The sequence below is a fragment of the Coturnix japonica genome, chromosome 16, assembly GCF_054131305.1.
Source record: "Coturnix japonica strain WE chromosome 16, WE-NBRP24, whole genome shotgun sequence".
Taxonomy (NCBI): domain Eukaryota; kingdom Metazoa; phylum Chordata; class Aves; order Galliformes; family Phasianidae; genus Coturnix; species Coturnix japonica.
The window spans coordinates 539963-557597 of NC_140678.1; the positions used below are offsets into that span (position 1 = coordinate 539963).

The window sequence follows — 17635 nt, forward strand, 5'->3', positions numbered from 1 at the left end:
CCACCCCATAGAACCCCCCTGTAGCCCACCACGTATTCTGCCCCATAGTCCCCACACCCTGTCTCATATACGTTGCCTGTACACTCCCATAACCTGCCCTATATACCCACCCCACAGCCCCACATGACCCACACCCTGCCCTACAGCCATATCCCCACATCACCCCCATCACCCACCACATAATCTGCCCCATAGACCCCCCAGGCCATATGTTCTCCATCACCCCCTGCATATCCTGCCCCACAGACCCTTCATATACCCCCATAGATCCCCACACCCTGCCCCACAGACCCCCCATACCTACCCCATACCCTGTCCCACTGAGCATCCCTATCTCACCCCATTGAATATCCCAATCCCATCCCACAGCCCCTACACTATACCAATATAGTCCACCCCACAACCTGCCCCATAGACACCCCATAACCCCACGTATTCTCTCACATACCTTGCCCCATAGCATGTCCCATAGTAACCCATAGACCCCCTGCCATCCCCCCCCACGTGCCCTATAGTCCCCCCATCCCACTCCCACGCAGCTCCACATTAAGCCCCGCCCCCACAGACGCAGCTGACCAATCACAGCCCGGGAGGCGGGGACAGGCCCCGCCCCCTGCACAGCGCAATGGGGCGGGGTCACAGGGGGCGGGGCTACAAGGGTGGGCGTGTCCAGAATGGCGATGGGGTCAGGAAGGGGTCAGGGGGTGGGAATGGGGTCCGTGGGGTCAAATGGACCCCATCACTACCCCATAGACCCCATGAGTACACCATAGACCCCATCACTACCCCATAGACCCCATGAGTACACCATAGACCCCATCACTACCCCATAGACCCCATGAGTACCCCATAGACCCCATCACTACCCCATAGACCCCACCAGTACCCCATAGACCCCATCACTACCCCATAGACCCCATGAGTACACCATAGACCCCATAAGTACCCCATAGACCCCATAAGTACCTCATAGACCCCATACCCATCCTACACACACACAATTACTACTAATTACCCATTAATTCCAACCGTTTAACCCTAATTACCCCACAATGACGCTATAATTACCCACTATTACCCCACTACCACTAATTACCCATTAATTACCCCTAGTTATGCAATAATCACCAATTAATTGCCCCTAATTACCCCTAATCACCCCCAGCTGTCATTGATCCCCACGAATTCCCCCCAATTCCCACTAAATCCCACTAATTCCCCCATTTTTACCCCCCTAATTAGCACCGATTCCCACTCATTATCTCTCAGTTCTCAGTAATTATCCCCAAATTACCCATACTCCTCACTAATTACCACCCCCATTCCCACCGATTCTCACCAATTATCTCCAATTATCACTGATTCCCATTAATTACACCTTCAATTCCCACTAATTCCCAGTAATTATCCTTAAATACCCTCAATTGCCACCAATTACCCAATTCCAACTACTTACCCCTAATTCACCCTAATCACCCGATTCCTGCTAATTATCCCCAATTCCCATTAAATCCCACTAATTGATCCCCAGTTCCCAACAATTACACCCAATTACCCCCTATCCACACCAATTACCCCACAAAATCCCATTAATTACCTCCAGCTCCTACTAATTGCTTCAGTTACCCCCACAATTACCATCAATTACCCCCAATTCCCACTAATTTACCCCTACAGCCCCAATTCCAATCCTCATCATTCCCTCAATCCCCCAACTCCCCCCATCCCCCCTTAATTCCCACCTATTCCCCAAAGATCCTCCCAGTTTCCCACTTCCTTCCAATCCTCCCATTCCCTCCTGATCCCCCAATTCCCAGTTGGGGTTGGATTAGGGCTGGGATGAGGGTTAGAGTTGGTGTAGGGTTTGGGTTGGAGTTGGGGATGGGGTTGACGTTAGGGTTGGGATTATAGTTAGTGCGGGGGTGAAGTCTGGGAATGGGTTTGGAGCTGGCTTAGAGCTGGGGTTGGTGTTGAGGTTGGAGTTGGGTTGGGGATGGGGTTGACAATGGGGTTTGGGTTGGAGTCTGGGTTGAGGTTGGGATTGGGGTATGGTTGAACTTGGGTTTGGGTTGGGAGTGGGTTTGGGGTTGGGTTGTGTTGGGGTTGGGGTTGGGGTTGGCTTTAGGCCCAAGAAGGAGAACTGTTGTCACCCTCTGATTCATAAGGAAGGAGCAATACTCAGTGTGGTCCCGTTACTGAAAACCAAATAACACCACCACAAAATCCCTCAAAAGAAGCATTTTTGCCCCAAAACACACATTTTCTTTCTCTCCTTCTTTCTCTCTTTCTTCCCCTTTTGCTCCCATTTTGCCATGACATTTCCAAGCACTGAACTGTGATCCTGTGGTCTCCTCTTTTCCTTTTGGCACCGACCAACCATGGTGGATCCCCTTCCTCCCCCCATGGCTGCAGGGCAGCGATAGCAGCTCCCGGTTGTGGTTCCTGGGTGGGTGCATCCCTGTGCTGCTAAAGGGCCAAAGTCGCTCCGAGTGTCGTTAACTAACGAGGCAGTTCTGATTAATGATTGATGGCGGGCGGGCGCTAGGACCGCTGGGACACCACATCTCTGTAACCAGAAGAGAAATCAGGAAATAACGCCCGGCTCTGCCTGCGCCCTTTGGAAATCACACAGCGCTGCAGGAGGAGTCGGACGGTTGTCCAGGAGTGTGGCTGAGTGACACCACGGCTTCACGGCTCCAAAGCATCACAGCCCCGTATGGACACGGCTGGGGGTAAGTGAGATGGGTGTGGGGTGAGATGGGTGTGGGGTGAGATGGGTGTGGAGTGAGATGGGTATGGGGTGAGATGATGGGTGTGGGGTGGAGGCACTGTGCTCAGTGCAGACCAGCCTGGCAGTGCCTGTTTGCAATGAACATCCACCAAGTGACCCTTCATAGCACCACAGGATGACTGAGGGTGGGAGCTGCATTGCAGTCCCTGGTCTGAGCAGCAGCCCGTGCCCACCCGCTGCAGGGGGCGGTGGGGAAGTGGGTGGCTGTGTGCCATCAGTCCATCCTCACCTTTCTGCCCACTCACTGTGCTCGTGGCTCATGGATGTCCATGGGCTGAGCGTCCCCAAATTTGAGGACTATGGGATCTCTGTCAGCTGGGCGTCCCAGGAGCAAACTGTAGGATGAGCTGCACCCGCAGGAGTGTGACTCACCATGGCTGAGTGCTGCCCCACGCCGGGCGCTGTGGGTCCACATCTGCTCCTTGTCACGGGGCTCAGCGCAGTGACGCAGAGTGATGGTGACTCACCTGCAGAAAGAGGAACGGAGCAATGGGTGTCATTGGCACTACAAGGTGTGGAGCTCCATCCAGGACCAGCTTCTCTTGCGGGGTGATGCCAGGCACAATGTCTGGGTGGGCACTGCGGGCTGTGCTGGGACAGCAGGGGAGAACGGGGACCCTGCAGATGTGAGACACCCAGCAGTGACCCCATGGGGACAGTCGGCCCCTCACTGCTGCATTGCAGCCCAGCACCCTGAGCCTCTCCCAGCCCCACGTCTCGTGGCGCTGACAGCTGTGAGCCGCAGACAGGAGATGAGAATGCGAGTTCCTGCCAAAACCACACGGTGCTGCGATGGCCTCACGTGGCATCGGGCACTGCTGTGCGAGGTGGGGGGTGGGGACCAGGCTGGGGCTGTGGCTCAGCCCCATTTCTTTATGTTTCTGTTTGGTTTCTTCTCTGCAGGTGACACTGGGAGCAGACAGCAGTCCCTGATGCGCTGACAGATGATCATGTCCAGGGTGAGCGGGGCTCACTGTCCCCTCCTGCACTGAACTGGCACAGGGATGTGACGCTGGGGCATCCCATCCCACCAGGACATTGTCCCCATCCCTTGTCACCACAAGGTCCTTCCAGCTGGGGCTGACCTCGGGCTGAGCATCCCGGTGACGCTGCCTTCTTCCTGCAGAAACATTGGCCTGCGGGGACGCAGTGCGTCACCAAGCACGACCACACCAAGCCCAAGGCTGGCGAGCTGGCCTTCCATAAGGGAGACGTGGTCACCATCATCGAGGCTGTGGAGGTGACCCCTGGGGCCGCGGGGCTGGCTGTGCCGCTGGGGCCGGGACCCCCTTCCTGGTGGGGTGTCCCCTTTCTGAGCCCATCCCACCCACAGGGCAGGAGTTGGTACCGTGTGCGGCACAATGAGAGTGGGCAGGAGGGGCTGCTGGCGGCCGCAGCGCTGCGGGAGCGTGGGGCCATCCGTGCTGACCCCAAACTCAGCCTGATGCCGTGAGTACCGGTGGCTCCAGGGGGTCCTTTGCCCCACAGCCCCCCAACCCCACATCCCTATTCCCAGCTGGTTCCATGGGAAGATCTCAGGGGTGGAGGCGGTGCAGGAGCTGCAGCCCCCCGAGGACGGGCTGTTCCTGGTGCGTGAGTCGGTCCGGCACCCCGGTGACTACGTGCTGTGTGTGAGCTTTGGCAAGGAGGTGATCCACTACCGTGTGCTGCACCAGGACAACACGCTGAGCATCGACAACGAGCAGCACTTCTGCAACCTCATCGACATGATCGAGGTGAGGGCCTCGCTGTGCCCTGGCTGCTGCCAAATATAACCCTGGCTCTCCCGCTTCCAGAAAGCTCTTCCTCCAGTTCTGCCTCTGCCCCAACCCACAACTGCTCCATGCCTCTGCTCTGGGAATTCCTGCTTCCAGATGGTTTCCACATTTAGACACAACTTCTGCTTTCAGACGGTCCTTTTCCCTTTTCATCTACCGCTGCTTCTGCTTCATCTCTGCAGACTGCCCCCTCCATGTCCCCCCCTCAGTGGGGACAGGCTGCTCCATTGCTGTGTGCCCTGACTGCACCCCCTGCCCCGTCCTGCAGCACTACACGGAGCAGCAAGGAGCCCTCTGCACCAAGCTGGTGAAGCCCAAAGCCAAGAGCGGGATGAAGTCGGCCGAGGAGGAGTTGGCCAAAGGTGGGAGGGGGTGAGAGGCAGCTCTGGGGGAGGAGGTGCCTCTGGTGCCTTCTGACCCATCCATGTGCCGTGCAGCTGGATGGCTGCTCAACCTGCAGCACCTCACACTGGGAGAGCGCATCGGGCAAGGAGAGTTTGGAGGTGAGAAGGTGGGACCGGGGGTCTACAGCCAGGGGTCCCAGAGGGCATCCCCAGATGACCCTCCTGGACGCCATCCCTGCTGTCCTGGAGCCCCAAGGGGCAATTCCATGCCCTACACTCCACGTCCTCCCCCCAGATGTCCTGCAGGGTGAGTACATGGGGCAGAAGGTGGCTGTGAAGAACATCAAGTGCGACGTGACCGCCCAGGCCTTCCTTGCTGAGACTGCCGCCATGACGTGAGTGGGGGGCATGGGGACGTGGACAGACCCCATCCCATGACGATGGGGGGAGTGGCACCCCCCAAATGTGGTCCTCCCACTTCAGGAAGGTCCGGCACAAGAACCTGGTGCGTCTGCTTGGTGTCATCCTGCACAATGGCCTCTACATCGTCATGGAGTTCATGAGCAAGGTGAGGTGACGGGGCTCAGCCTGATGGCAGCTCCATTTGCAGATAAAACCCACAGTTTGGGGCTGGGTTGGGTGGATTCCAGGAGCCCAGAGGTCCTTACGTGGCTCTCATCCCTCAGGGCAACCTGGTCAACTTCCTGCGCACGCGGGGCCGCGCGCTCGTCCCACTGCCACAGCTCCTGCAGTTCTCTCTGTGAGTCCTCCCATCACTGTCATTGCTGGGGACCTCCCAGAGACACGGTGACCCCGGGACGGGGGATAGGTGACACCTGGGTAGGGGGACATGGTGACACCAGGGCAGGGGGGCACGCAGGGACACTGCCCCACCACCGCAGGGACGTGGCCCAGGGCATGGACTACCTGGAGTCCAAGAAGCTGGTGCACAGGGACCTGGCAGCCCGCAACATCCTCATCTCCGAGGACAACGTGGCCAAAGTGAGCGATTTTGGCCTGGCCGGGGTCAACCCTCGTGGCACAGACACCACGCTGCTGCCCGTGAAGTGGACGGCTCCTGAGGCTCTGAAGCACAATGTGAGTGATGGAGAGCAGCTCCCCCAACCCATCACCCCCACTCTATCCCACCAACACATCTCTGCTCCGCGCTGACTCCCCATCTCCCACCATCTGGGCTTTGTCCTGATCCTCGTCCCGAGGTTGAGGGCATCTCCTGTGGGATGCAGGGGGCTGGGATGGGTGTGGGGTTCCCCTGCCATGGGGAGGGGACGGTGCAGCCAGGAGCGAAGGGTCCCCATCTGACTGCAGCCCCCACCCCACCCCTCGGCAGAAATTCTCCTCCAAATCGGACGTGTGGAGCTACGGGATCCTCCTGTGGGAGCTGTTCTCCTTTGGCCGAGCACCCTACCCCAAGCTGGTGAGTGCAGGGGTACACATCCCAATGGGGTGCACGGGATGGGGACATTCTGGTGGGGGATCTCAGCTCCCCACTCCACCCGCAGAGCCTGAAGGAGGTGACGGAGCAGCTGGAGCAGGGGTACCGCATGGAGCCCCCCGAGGGCTGCCCACCCTCCGTGTACGTGCTGATGAGGAGCTGCTGGGAGATGGAGCCGGGTAAGCGGCCGTCCTTCAAGAAGCTCACGGAGAAGCTGCAGAAAGAGCTGAAGCACCTGAAGGACGTTTAACCCACGTTCCAAGGAGCCCCCAGGACTCGTGGGAGGAGCCCCCAGGATGGGGAGCAGTGTGAAAACGGGCGGCCTGGGGGCTGCTCCCTCCCAGTGAGGATGGGGCAGTGGCTCCGCAGGGTGCCCGCCTCCCCTGCAGGCACCCACAGGGCACAGTGTCCTCCCTCCGTCTCCCAAGAGGATTCAATGGACAGATGGATCCTCCCGTCCCTGTGGGGCCCTTTACTCGGTCATGCATGGGGACACCAGGAGCGGCAGCACGAGGTGCATGGAGACACCAGCCCCATTCAGCTCAGCCCCGCGTGTTTGGGCCTTTTGATTAAACCACAGAAATTGGTTGAGCAGCGTCTTTAAGTCTCCAGACTCAAATTAGGGCTATTCCTTGTTTGGGGTGAGCACGGGGGGGGGATCAGGAGCCCCAGCCCCAGCCCCCCATGCACAGCCCAGCCCCGCTCTGCTCAGGGCTGTTTGCAGAGCCAGGGATTATTCTTTTAATCACGCATAGGAATTGCTTGCATATAGATTATGGGAGTGGGGCACGGGCAGCCCCAGGCATCAGCTCACAAGCAATCTCAGTATCTCAGTGGAGCAGGGATTAATGAGAGCATGGTGTGTGTGTGTGTGTGTGTGTGTGTGTGTGTGTGTGTGTGTGCAGCCGCCCCTTCCTTGTCTCCCTTCCAGTCCTTTGACCCTGGGTTGAGTTCTTTGGCTCATGTTCTCCCATCTCCCCCATGCCCACTTTCTTCACTTCTCTCCCCACTACAACAAGCAGCTCTGGGTGCCCACTGTGCCCGTCCAGCAAGGCCCAGGCAATGGGTCATCTCCAACAGGCTCAAGCTCACAGCACCCTTGGGTGCTGCACAAAAAGGTCTTCCCAGCAGTGGTGCCTTCCCTCCTAATGCCATAATCCAGCCCTGATCCAGGTCCCGCTGACCTTGCAGGCTGTGGACCCGGTGCTGGGCACAGTGGGGCGCGGGCACCGCATCCACCCACCCATGGCTGCCTTCTTCACGGCCGCCCTGAGGAACCTGCGGGGGGGTGAGGAGGAGCCCAAGGCAGCCCCCAAGGACGGCAAGGCGGCCACCCTGCCCAACGGCATGTCCCGTGAGGAGTTCGAGGAGTACCAGCGGCAGCTGCTGGAGGAGAAGTAAGGCTTGGTGGGGCTGCAGGGTGCCCAGGCAATGGGAATGGGGTCTCAGTTGTCCCCTGCATGGATGGGACAGGGACTGGGAGGCAGAGGGTGGGAGCAGAGTATGTCCATAAAGTGCAGGAGGTCCCTGTGGGTGCTGGTGCAGGCACTCAGCACTCTGCAGGTGACAAAGGAGAAGGTGGTGCCCAGGGCAACCCGCACCCCAGGACCCACAGGGGTGAGGGGCGATGGGGACAGCACTGCGCTGCACTCAGGTGCCACCACTAGAGCTCGGGGTGATTTGGGGATGGTGCCATGGAGGTGATGGGCCGTGGAGGAGCGAGTCCTCCCACTACAGCTGTCACCGCTGGGCAGGGGGCAGGACACGGACCCTGCCCTGGGACCCCCAGCTGCAGCCTCACATGGACGACTGCACCTCCGGATCTTTGGAGGGGTGCAGCCCCGCCGGGCTGGGGGGCAATGGGGGGACTCAGCAGGGGCAGAGGGGACAACACGTCACCCATCGCACAGGATCGAGCGGGACAAAGCCTTCGCACACAAGAAAGCAGAACGGGCGACCGTGCGCATGCACCTGCGGGACAAGTATCACCTGGCGCAGGTACGGACACACCGCGGCACCCCGAGCAGCCCCGGGCTGGGGGGCAGCCGTCCTCCCCGGCCCCGGCCCCACAGATTCCTGCAGAGGGCAGCAGACGGCTGCTGGCTCCGTCCGTCCCGTCCGCCCACACGCGTCTGTCCGGCAATCCCGGTGTGAGGCTGAGCCGCTGCCGGGCCGCCCCGTCCCCGCGTGTCCCAACGGAGCCCCCTCCTCCCCATCCCACCCGTGGTGCTGGGGGTCCATCGCAGCCCCACAGCCGCCTCCCACCCACGCAGGACGAGCGGGACGATGCTCAGCTGCACGTGGCCGGCGGAGCCGTGGAGCTGCCGCAGGAGCTGGCGGCCATGGTGCGGGGTGAGGAGGAGGAGGAGGAGGAAGAGCAGGAGGGAGCCTTCGCCTTCCTGGCCAGGCTGCGGGACGTGGATCTGCCCGCGCTGCGGGGCCGGGCGCTGGGCACTGTGGATGAAGTGAAGGAGAAGTGCTCCATGATGTAGGGCTGGGCAGCACCGCAGGGATGGACCCCTGGGACTGGGTGGGTTGTGGGTGCTGTGGGGCCCAATGTCTGTGCTGGGGGTCGGTTGTCCTCCCCTAAACCATTCCCTGGGGCTCTTGGGGGCTCTGGGCAGACACGCTGGGGTCCTTCCCACCCAATCCCATCCCAGTGCAGCCAGGCAGCTCCCAGCACTCCCCCCCCCCTGGATCTCCTGAGCCGTTCGGGTCAATAAAAGTGTCGTTTTGTGAGATCAGCCTCGTGTTGGTGCTGCAGCAGCATCTCACCCCACAGCTCACAGCACGGCCTGCACCATCCCACCCCACAGCACACAGCACGGCCTGCAGCATGCACCCACCCCATGCAGCACCAATGCCCCGCAGCTGGGACGTGCTGTGTTGCTGTCCCCATCCCACACAGCCCCGTGCCCTCAGTCTCCCCACCCCGACCCCAGTGTCAGTGTGTGCAGTGCTGCAGTGTGTGCAGTGTGTGCAGTGTGTGCAATGTGTGCAGTGTGTGCAGTGTGTGCAGTGTGTGCAATGTGTGCAGTGTGTGCAGTGTGTGCAGTGTGTGCAGTGTGTGCAATGTGTGCGGTGTGTGCAGTGTGTGCAGTGTGTGCAGTGCTGCAGTGTGTGCAGTGTGTGCAGTGTGTGCAGTGTGTGCAGTGTGTGCAATGTGTGCAGTGTGTGCAGTGTGTGCAGTGTGTGCAGTGCTGCAGTGTGTGCAGTGCTGCAGTGTGTGCAATGTGTGCGGTGTGTGCAGTGTGTGCAGTGTGTGCAGTGCTGCAGTGTGTGCAGTGTGTGCATTGCTGCAGTGTGTGCAGTGTGTGCAGTGTGTGCAGTGTGTGCAGTGTGTGCAGTGCTGCAGTGTGTGCAGTGCTGCAGTGTGTGCAGTGTGTGCAGTGTGTGCAGTGCTGCAGTGTGTGCAGTGTGTGCAGTGTGTGCAGTGTGTGCAGTGCTGCAGTGTGTGCAGTGTTTGCAGTGTGTGCAGTGCTGCAGTGTGTGCAGTGTGTGCAGTGTGTGCAGTGTGTGCAGTGCTGCAGTGTGTGCAGTGTGTGCAGTGTGTGCAGTGTGTGCAGTGCTGCAGTGCTGCACTGTCCCCATCCAGGGGTCCCTGCCGTCCCCCTCCCCCGCACCGTTGGTTTAACCGCTGCTGCGCGGGCGCCCGCCGGAAGGCTGCAGGCTGAGATCACTAATACCTGCCTATTTTAGGGAGGCCTAATCTGCCTGAGTCGCCTGTCCCCAGGGACTAAGCTCACTGAACCCGTGTAAAATGTACCAGCAGCACTGCCCCGAGCCGGGCAGGACTCACGCTGTGTGTGCATGAAAGGAGGGACGCGCTCGGCCGGCACGGCCTGCACACAGCGCAGCCATCTGCTGCAGAACGGCCTGCGGGGTGTGTGGGGTGTGTGGGGTGTGTGGGGTGTGTGGGGTGTGTGGGGTGTGTGGGGTGTGTGGGGCCTGTGGGTTCTGTGGGTTCTGTGTGTTCTGTGGGGCCTGCAGAGTGCACGGGGCCTGTGAGGTGTGTGCCCATGGCAGTGGGTTGGAACCCGGTGCTGGTGGGGTGGGAGTTGCTCTGCAGCTCTCGGCTGCCCCAGCAGCATCAGGGCTGCAGGGTGGGGGTCCCTGACTCCCATGTGCTGCTGCTGGGGCAGGGTCTGCTGGAGCCCCCAGACCCAGCACTGTGGCTCTGCCATCCCCGCTGTCCCCACTCTGCCCGCTGTCCCACCCTCCTACACAAGGTGTTTGGGCACAAACTCAACCTGAGCCAAATGGGACGCAGCTGTAGGGCTGTACGCCCCCCGGCCCCCTTGTGGGGCAGCCCATTCCCACCCCACATCCCCGCCATCCCCCATGGCCGGGTGCTGGGACGGTGGCACTCAGGTCCCCCCATCTCCCCGTGCTCCCCACGGGGCACCCGGCACCAGCTGGGATCCGGGTCAGGACCCTCCGCCAGGTCCCCCCCAGCTAATCGCCCTGCCCCCCCCCGCCCCCACCCCGCCACCTGTGCCTCCTCACCCTTTTGGGGTCACTCCTGCCGCCCCGGGGCCTCTTAATGAACTAAAAAAGTGACAAATCCCTGGCAGAGCTGGTCACGTGCGGCCAGCGGCCCCCGGCCCCGACCCCCGCCCCGGCCCCACCGCCCCGGTAAGCTGACGCAGCGTCTCTAAGCGTTAGCAGCTTTGCCCGCTAATAGGATTAGGGAGGTTTAAAACTGTCATTTGAGTGAACTAAACCCCCTGATACTCTGCATTGCACCTTCTTAACCAATTTGCCTTCAATTAGGGTAATTGGGAAACTAGCAAAGAAGTATAGCATTAATATTTTAAAGTGATGAAGCGATTACGGGCCTTGGACGAGGAAGCAAATCAATTTGCTATCTGCTCCTAAAAGGCAATTATAATCATTTGTCAAATCAGCCTGCTGGCCTCCCCCGCCCGTGTGAGCCAACACCTTAAGGCGGTTTAGCGGGGCCGGCTCCGCACACACGGCCCTGGTGGGTAAATCCAAATCCGGGCAGCTGGGGCGGCTGCGCCCGCACCGAAAACCGACCCACGGGTGGTCCCGGTGGGACACGGCGGAGCCGGGGGGTCTGTGAGCTCTGGGACACTTTGGAGCTCCCGGTGTCTGCGAGAGGCTCTGGGGGGGCTGGGGGTCCTCCTGGGGCAGCTTCGCACACTGTGTCCCCACGGTGCCATTGGGAAGTCAGCAGAGCGGGGGGTCGGGGTCTTCTTGCTGCCATCGCAGCGGTGTTGGCACGAGGTTCTCATTGGGATCCATGTCCTGTGGTGGTCTCCAGCCTGGGGATGTCCCCACCGCCCCATGGCAGCGCGGGGGGATGCAGGGTTGTGGTGCAGCCCCTCAGCAGTGGCACACAGCAGCTCTGGGGTCTGAGCCATTGCTCATGGCTGTGACCCTCCTGTGGGACGGCACCTGGGGCTGATCAAAACCCCGCGGTGACATTCAGCATCTGAAAGGGGAACCGTGCTGAGGGGAGGGGGGGGGAGGAAGCCAAGACGTGGCCAATTGCTGCAGCGTTGGCAGGTGGCAGGAAGAGGGTTTTGGGGAAAGTGAAAGGAGGGCAAAAAGGGGAAACCCAGCAGCGGGTGGGCACCATGGGTTGGAGACCCCATCACAGTGCTCCCGGCCCCCAGCAGGGTGATGTTTCTGCCCCACAGCCCTGCAGGCATGGGGCTGCCACACAGTGGATCCCTGCCCCACAGCCCACGGCCAGGCCCCACAGATAGCCCTGCAGTGCGCCCTCCTGCTCTGTCCTGTGCCTACCACTTGTCCCTGCATTTAGTCCCCACACCTGTCCCTCACTGTCTGGACCCCATGGCTGATGTGACACCCACAGCTGATCCCACAGATGGTCCCCAACCTGGTCCCAACACTCGAGCCTGTTCCCTGTGCCCATTCCCCACACCTGGTGTGACACCTATGGCCAGTCCCTACTGCTGGCCCCCATCCTGGTGTGACATCCACAGCTGGTCCCATTGCTGCACCCCATGCCCACTTCCCAAGCCTGGTGTGACGTCTACAGCTGATCCCATCCCTTGTTCCCATGCCTGGTGTGACATCCACGCTTGATGTGACATCCCCAGCTGGTCCTATAGCTGGACCCCGTGCTCATTTTCCATACTTGGTGTGACATCCAAACATGGTCCCTGTGCCTGACGTTGTATCCACAGCTGATCCCATAGATGGTCCCCAGGCCATTCCCACTGTGTGCTGTGACACCCCCAGACGTCACATCCATCCCCTCTAACTCAGCATCCCGAAGGACCCCACACGCTGCCACGGGGCCACCCCATCCCCTGCAGTGGGGGACGCAGCCCCCATGGCATCCCCAGCACAGCCCCATTCCCGGCAGCATGGTGCTGGCAAAGCCAAAGGAAATTGTTTCTCTCCCCCCCCCCCGCCTTTCTTCTCCTCGCCCCGTGTTTCTAATTCTTTTTCCTCTCCCATAATGAGGGGATTACAAGGAAAACTCCAGCAGGACGCCTTTGTGGGGAGACAATCCGAGCGGGGAAGGCAGCGCGGGGGCTTTGTGCGCCCGCAGCCCCCCCGGCCCGCCCGGCGCTGGGGGGACATTTAGAGCAATTACTTGTCCAGAAAGTAACTGTCAATCATTCTTAAAGGGGAAGGCCTCCAATTAATAACCTCGTCTTAATCCTTTGGACTCATTTCCAATCTGCGGGGCCTTGGTGACATCTGCAACACTAAATAAAGATTCTCCCGAGCCTTAGCGCGGCGGTTCTGTGACAAATAAGAAGACTAGAGGCAACTTTGGCTGCCAAGCTGCAAGATTGGTGAGGTTGAGCCGCTTGTTTGGTTCCCAGGAGGGACCGGCAAAGTTAAATACTCCTGGAAAAGCCACGTCGGGCCCAGCAGGTAACAGCGTTTTATGGGGATTCGGGAGAAAGTGCCCGGGGAGGAGGCTGGGAGCAGAGCGGGGTGGGCGCCGCGCTGTGCTGTGCTATGGGGACGGGGGGAGGGCGGCGGGGGTCCCCAAACCGCCCCACTGTGCATCCCGGGTGTGCTCCGGTCCCAGAAGGAGCCACGGCCGCTGCCCCAATGGGGACATCAATGGCCTCAGTGCCTGGAGGGGCTGCTTGTTGTGCCCGCTGTGCCCGCTGTGCCCGCTGGGCTGGCTCTATGGGGACGTGGAGCTGCGGGGACACAATGTGTCGGCGCTGGGGACAAGGCGGGTGGCAGTGGGGCACCACGCACCCATCCCATGGGCTGGGTCCTCTCTTCTTCCTGTTTTCTTGAGGCCTCCTTTCCTTCTGGATGGGTTTGGGGGTGTGAGAGCCATCCCGTACACAGCCCTGACCCTCACCCCACTGCCCTGACCCTCCCTGTCCCCACTCATCCCCCTCCCCCTGAGGGTCCAGCACCGCTCACCCCTCTCCCCTCTCCTTGCAGGTGTGGAGCTGCGCAAATGAGAAGCGGGTGAGCACAAACAGGGGGGGCCCCAACCCTCTAACCCGTGTCCCCAACCCCAGCACAGTGACCACAGGGCCCTGCACCCCGAGGCTGCAGCACCCACACCCCGACAGAGCCCACGGGGCCGGGAGGTGTCACCCAGAGCTGCAGGCACTGCTCACACTGCATGAGGACCCCGTGCATTTCCTGCATGCATTTCTAGTGCACTGCAAACAGAGCGTGTATCTGTGGGATGCAGGTGCCCTGGCAGTGCACACACAGCAGTTGTTGTGTGCACCCCGACTGCACACACACACACAGTGCACACTGCAGGCACTCCTATTGCATGCACTGTGTGCCCTGAGCACAGGCACTGCACACACACACAGCTGTGCCTGCACACTGCACACACCGTGCCCTACATGCTGCATGTGCAGCAATGCAGGCATTGCATGGTGCACGCTGCACCTGCAGAGCAAACCCTGCACACACACTGCTCCTTGCACGTGGGGGTTGGAATGGGGTCCTGCACTGATGTGGGGCAGCTTCAAGGGACAGAGTGTGGGAGGGGAGGGGGGGGGGGCGATGGACCTGGGCAGCTCTGAGTGGTTTCCAGAGCTGCTGGCCCAGTAAAGTCCCCATGGAAGCCCCACAGGGATGGCCCATGTCCCGTCCATCCACTCACTCAGATGGAATTCATGGGGTGCTCTGCTGTCCCCACCCCCCCTGACCCCACCATCCCCTCGCAGGTGCCGAGATGTTCCTCAATAAGTGTGAGGGGGACCTGGGCGAGCTGCGGAAGCCGGGGGACGTCGAGGGGACCCCTCCAGCTGCTGCTGAGGAGGAGCAGCCCAAGAAGAAGCACCGGCGGAACCGCACCACCTTCACCACGTACCAGCTGCACGAGCTGGAGCGCGCCTTCGAGAAGTCCCACTACCCCGACGTGTACAGCCGCGAGGAGCTGGCCATGAAGGTCAACCTGCCGGAGGTCCGCGTGCAGGTAGGGGTGGCTCTACGCCTCCATTTCCCCGTTGCCTGAGGCACAAGCTCAGGGTGGGTGCGTGGGGCTGTGTCCTGCCCTGGTTCCATAGGAAAGGTGACAGCCCTCACAGCTCCTCACCAGGAGGAAAGTCCTGAGATTCTCATGGATTCAGGATTTGGGGTTTCCTGGAGCCGCTGCCATCACAGGCAATAACAGCCCCTCCAGAAACTGGGCCTAAAAGCACAACTACTCAGGACACCCCACAGGGGACACAGCGTGGGGGTCGCGTTGCCTGGAGCACCCCGTGTGGGGCACCCTGCATGGGGCACCCCGCGTGGGATACGGCACAACGGGGCGCCCTGCATGGGGCACCCTGCACGGGGCACAGCATGTGGGGCAGCCCGCTTGGAACATGGTGTGGGGGGGACACGCCGCATTATGGACCCTGCCCTGGACATGGGACACACTGTGTGGGGCATTTCACATAGAGCACCTTCATGGGACACAGCAGGTGGAGCACCTTGCACAGCACAGGGCTCACCCTGTGTGGGGTGATGAATCTCAGAATCGTTAAGGTTGGACAGAACACTAAGGGCACCCCGTCCAGCCACCACCTCATCCCCACTCACTGTGTCACCACCGTATGTGGGGCACAGCAGATGGAGCGCCCTATATGGGACACACCATGTGGGACATCTTACATAGGACATGGCACCCTGCGTGGGACATGGCACACGGGTCACCCTACAAAGGATACAGAGCATGGGACACCCTACAAGGGACACTCTACATGGGACGCAGCTTATGGGGCACCTTGCACAGGGCATGGCACAAGGGTCACCCAACAGGGGACACAACACACAGGGCCCCCCGAGGAGGATGCCATGGGGGACCAACCAGCCATGGGGCGCACACCCCCCGGGTCACTCTTGCTGTCCCCCCGCAGGTCTGGTTCCAGAACCGGAGAGCCAAGTGGAGGCGGCAGGAGAAGATGGAGGCCAGCTCCATGAAGCTCCACGACACCCCCATGCTGTCCTTCAACCGGCCGCCCATGACGGCCAACGTGGGGCCCATGAGCAACTCCCTCCCGCTCGACCCGTGGCTGACGTCGCCCATCTCCAGCGCCACCCCGGTGCACAGCATCCCCGGCTTCATGGGAGCCCCCCAGGCCCTGCAGCCCCCGTACGGCGGGCACTCCTTCCTCAACACCCCCCCGGGCATGGCTCAGGGCATGCAGCCCATGGCCCCCGCGCCCTACCAGTGCGGCACCCCCTTTGTGGACAAGTACCCGCTGGAGGACGTCGACCAGAGGAGCTCCAGCATCGCCTCGCTCCGCATGAAAGCCAAGGAGCACATTCAGACCATCGACAAGACCTGGCAGCCCATTTGATGGACGCTCCCACCGCCCCCCGCCCCGCCGGGGCGCTCGGCAGGACCAGAGCGGGGAGGTGCCACCGCGGACAGCGGCGGGGGGGCACCGGCAGCCGGCCCGGGGCGGCCGCGCAGGACCTGGGGGGTCCCGGCCCCCCCTTATTATCAGCACCACGAGATATATATATTTTTTCTTTTCCTTTTTTACGCACAAACAGAAACTCTCCGGTTTCGTAGGGAACAAACGGGGGCTGTTGTTTTTTCAGGGCGCGGTGTTGGTGGGTGGGAGCAGCGGGTCGCGCTGCGCCGCTCGGCGACCGGGAAACCCACGGTAACGTCGGCCACGCTCCGCATCCGCCGGGAAACGCCGCCGTCCCCGCACACGGGTGACCGGATCCCGGCCCGCGTCCCGCCCGCTTGTCACGGGGAATCTGCGCCGCCGTCACTCCGGCCCTAATTGCTCCCCAGCGGGGCACGAAGCTGCCGTAATTGCCGGGCGGAAAAGGGGGGGGGGGGTCAGCCCCGATGGGGCCGGCGGGGACCCGATAGGAGCAGGGATGTGACTGAGGTGGTGGGTGGCACCGCCGGGCAGCGACGGGATGTTGGCAGCACGTGGGGGCTGCGGGCTCCAAACGGCGAGTGATGGGGCACGTGGGGCCGGTCGGGGCCGGGGCGGAGCTGCGCCCACGGCCGCGCTGGGGTCTCCCGGTGACACCGTCCGGGCCGCGCTGACCCCGCGGGGACCCGGCTCCTCGTCCCCATCCCCCGGCTGCTGCTGCTCGTCTGCTTCGTTAGCGATAATTAAACCTTTAACAACCCATTAAACGCATAATCGATGCTCCCCCGGCCCCCCGGCCCGGCTAATGGGCCACGGGCAGAGGCGTGCTCGGCGCGGGAGATAATGAAGCAACGGCCGCGGAATTAATGGGGTTTGATCCGGGGGACGGGACGCGCTGAATGGGGGCTGCGCTTTTCGCATGACATAATGGCAGAGGTTGGCGCCGACCCCGCCGCGACGCCCGGGCACCCCCCGGCCAACAAAGGGCGGGCGGCGGGGAGGGGGCTGCCCCACAGCCCACCGTAATTGGGTCGAGGGGCCCCCACGGCCGCCCCGTGGTGTTGGCACACAGCGGGCAGCGCCCCGCGGCCCCGGCTCACGTCGTGGGAGCAGAAAGGCTCCATCCCCCCCAACACACACCCCAGACTCCGATTGTTCCCCAAAATCTTCGCCCCGCTGCCGTACAGGAGCCCTCCGCTCCCCTCTCCCATCCCCCTCCGGTGGGATTTGCCCCCTAATCTGCTTATTTCTCTCTATTTCTCCTAGGCCTGAATGAGCCCAATCCCGCCCCGGTGCGACGCCTCTCTGAGCTGCAGCACCCGGTCCTGCCCCCTGCCCACCCCACAGGGACCGTGGGGTCCATATGGGGTGGCACTGCTCTATATATGGGGTGACACTGCCCTGTATATGACATAGGGTGACACTGCTTTGTGTATGGG

The 17635-nt window shown here is 61.4% G+C and overlaps 3 protein-coding genes and 1 long non-coding RNA gene across 4 annotated transcripts; 3 read left to right on the plus strand and 1 right to left on the minus strand.

Moving 5' to 3' along the window:
* Positions 1 to 2223: 2223 nt before the first annotated feature.
* LOC146758145 (uncharacterized) lies at positions 2224 to 3497 on the minus strand. The gene is made up of 2 exons (XR_014934977.1): positions 3259 to 3497; positions 2224 to 2566 (listed from the first exon to the last, which is right to left on the minus strand). It is a non-coding gene; the product is annotated as an uncharacterized LOC146758145 (long non-coding RNA).
* On the plus strand, positions 2554 to 6965 carry MATK (megakaryocyte-associated tyrosine kinase). Its single transcript, XM_015886786.3, has 13 exons — positions 2554 to 2732; positions 3695 to 3750; positions 3918 to 4031; positions 4125 to 4240; positions 4308 to 4527; positions 4838 to 4931; positions 5007 to 5072; positions 5209 to 5308; positions 5397 to 5481; positions 5600 to 5673; positions 5816 to 6011; positions 6265 to 6351; positions 6437 to 6965. The coding sequence occupies exons 2-13, from the start codon at positions 3736 to 3738 to the stop codon at positions 6617 to 6619; spliced, it is 1350 nt and encodes a 449-aa protein (XP_015742272.2). The 5' UTR covers positions 2554 to 2732; positions 3695 to 3735; the 3' UTR covers positions 6620 to 6965.
* Positions 6966 to 7462: 497 nt separating this feature from the next.
* On the plus strand, positions 7463 to 9004 carry LOC107325366 (complexin-3-like). Its single transcript, XM_015886122.3, has 3 exons — positions 7463 to 7766; positions 8280 to 8367; positions 8643 to 9004. The coding sequence occupies exons 1-3, from the start codon at positions 7615 to 7617 to the stop codon at positions 8859 to 8861; spliced, it is 459 nt and encodes a 152-aa protein (XP_015741608.2). The 5' UTR covers positions 7463 to 7614; the 3' UTR covers positions 8862 to 9004.
* A 4109-nt stretch (positions 9005 to 13113) lies between these two features.
* On the plus strand, positions 13114 to 16301 carry RAX2 (retina and anterior neural fold homeobox 2). Its single transcript, XM_032441031.2, has 4 exons — positions 13114 to 13251; positions 13786 to 13812; positions 14535 to 14785; positions 15714 to 16301. Exons 3-4 carry the CDS (start codon positions 14543 to 14545, stop codon positions 16155 to 16157), a joined length of 687 nt encoding a protein of 228 aa, XP_032296922.2. The 5' UTR covers positions 13114 to 13251; positions 13786 to 13812; positions 14535 to 14542; the 3' UTR covers positions 16158 to 16301.
* The last annotated feature ends 1334 nt before the right edge of the window (positions 16302 to 17635 follow it).

Excerpts from the sequence above, each read along its gene's own strand:
- MATK (XM_015886786.3), top strand. Across the intron at positions 5,073-5,208 it reads CGGGCAAGGAGAGTTTGGAG|ATGTCCTGCAGGGTGAGTAC; the intron begins GTGAGAAGGTGG and ends TCCTCCCCCCAG. Across the intron at positions 5,309-5,396 it reads GCTGAGACTGCCGCCATGAC|GAAGGTCCGGCACAAGAACC; the intron begins GTGAGTGGGGGG and ends CTCCCACTTCAG.
- LOC107325366 (XM_015886122.3), top strand. The coding sequence starts at position 7,615 with ATGGCTGCCTTCTTCACGGCCGCCCTGAGGAACCTGCGGGGGGGTGAG. Across the intron at positions 7,767-8,279 it reads CGGCAGCTGCTGGAGGAGAA|GATCGAGCGGGACAAAGCCT; the intron begins GTAAGGCTTGGT and ends CCCATCGCACAG. Across the intron at positions 8,368-8,642 it reads ACAAGTATCACCTGGCGCAG|GACGAGCGGGACGATGCTCA; the intron begins GTACGGACACAC and ends CCACCCACGCAG.
- RAX2 (XM_032441031.2), top strand. The coding sequence starts at position 14,543 with ATGTTCCTCAATAAGTGTGAGGGGGACCTGGGCGAGCTGCGGAAGCCG. Across the intron at positions 14,786-15,713 it reads TGCCGGAGGTCCGCGTGCAG|GTCTGGTTCCAGAACCGGAG; the intron begins GTAGGGGTGGCT and ends GTCCCCCCGCAG.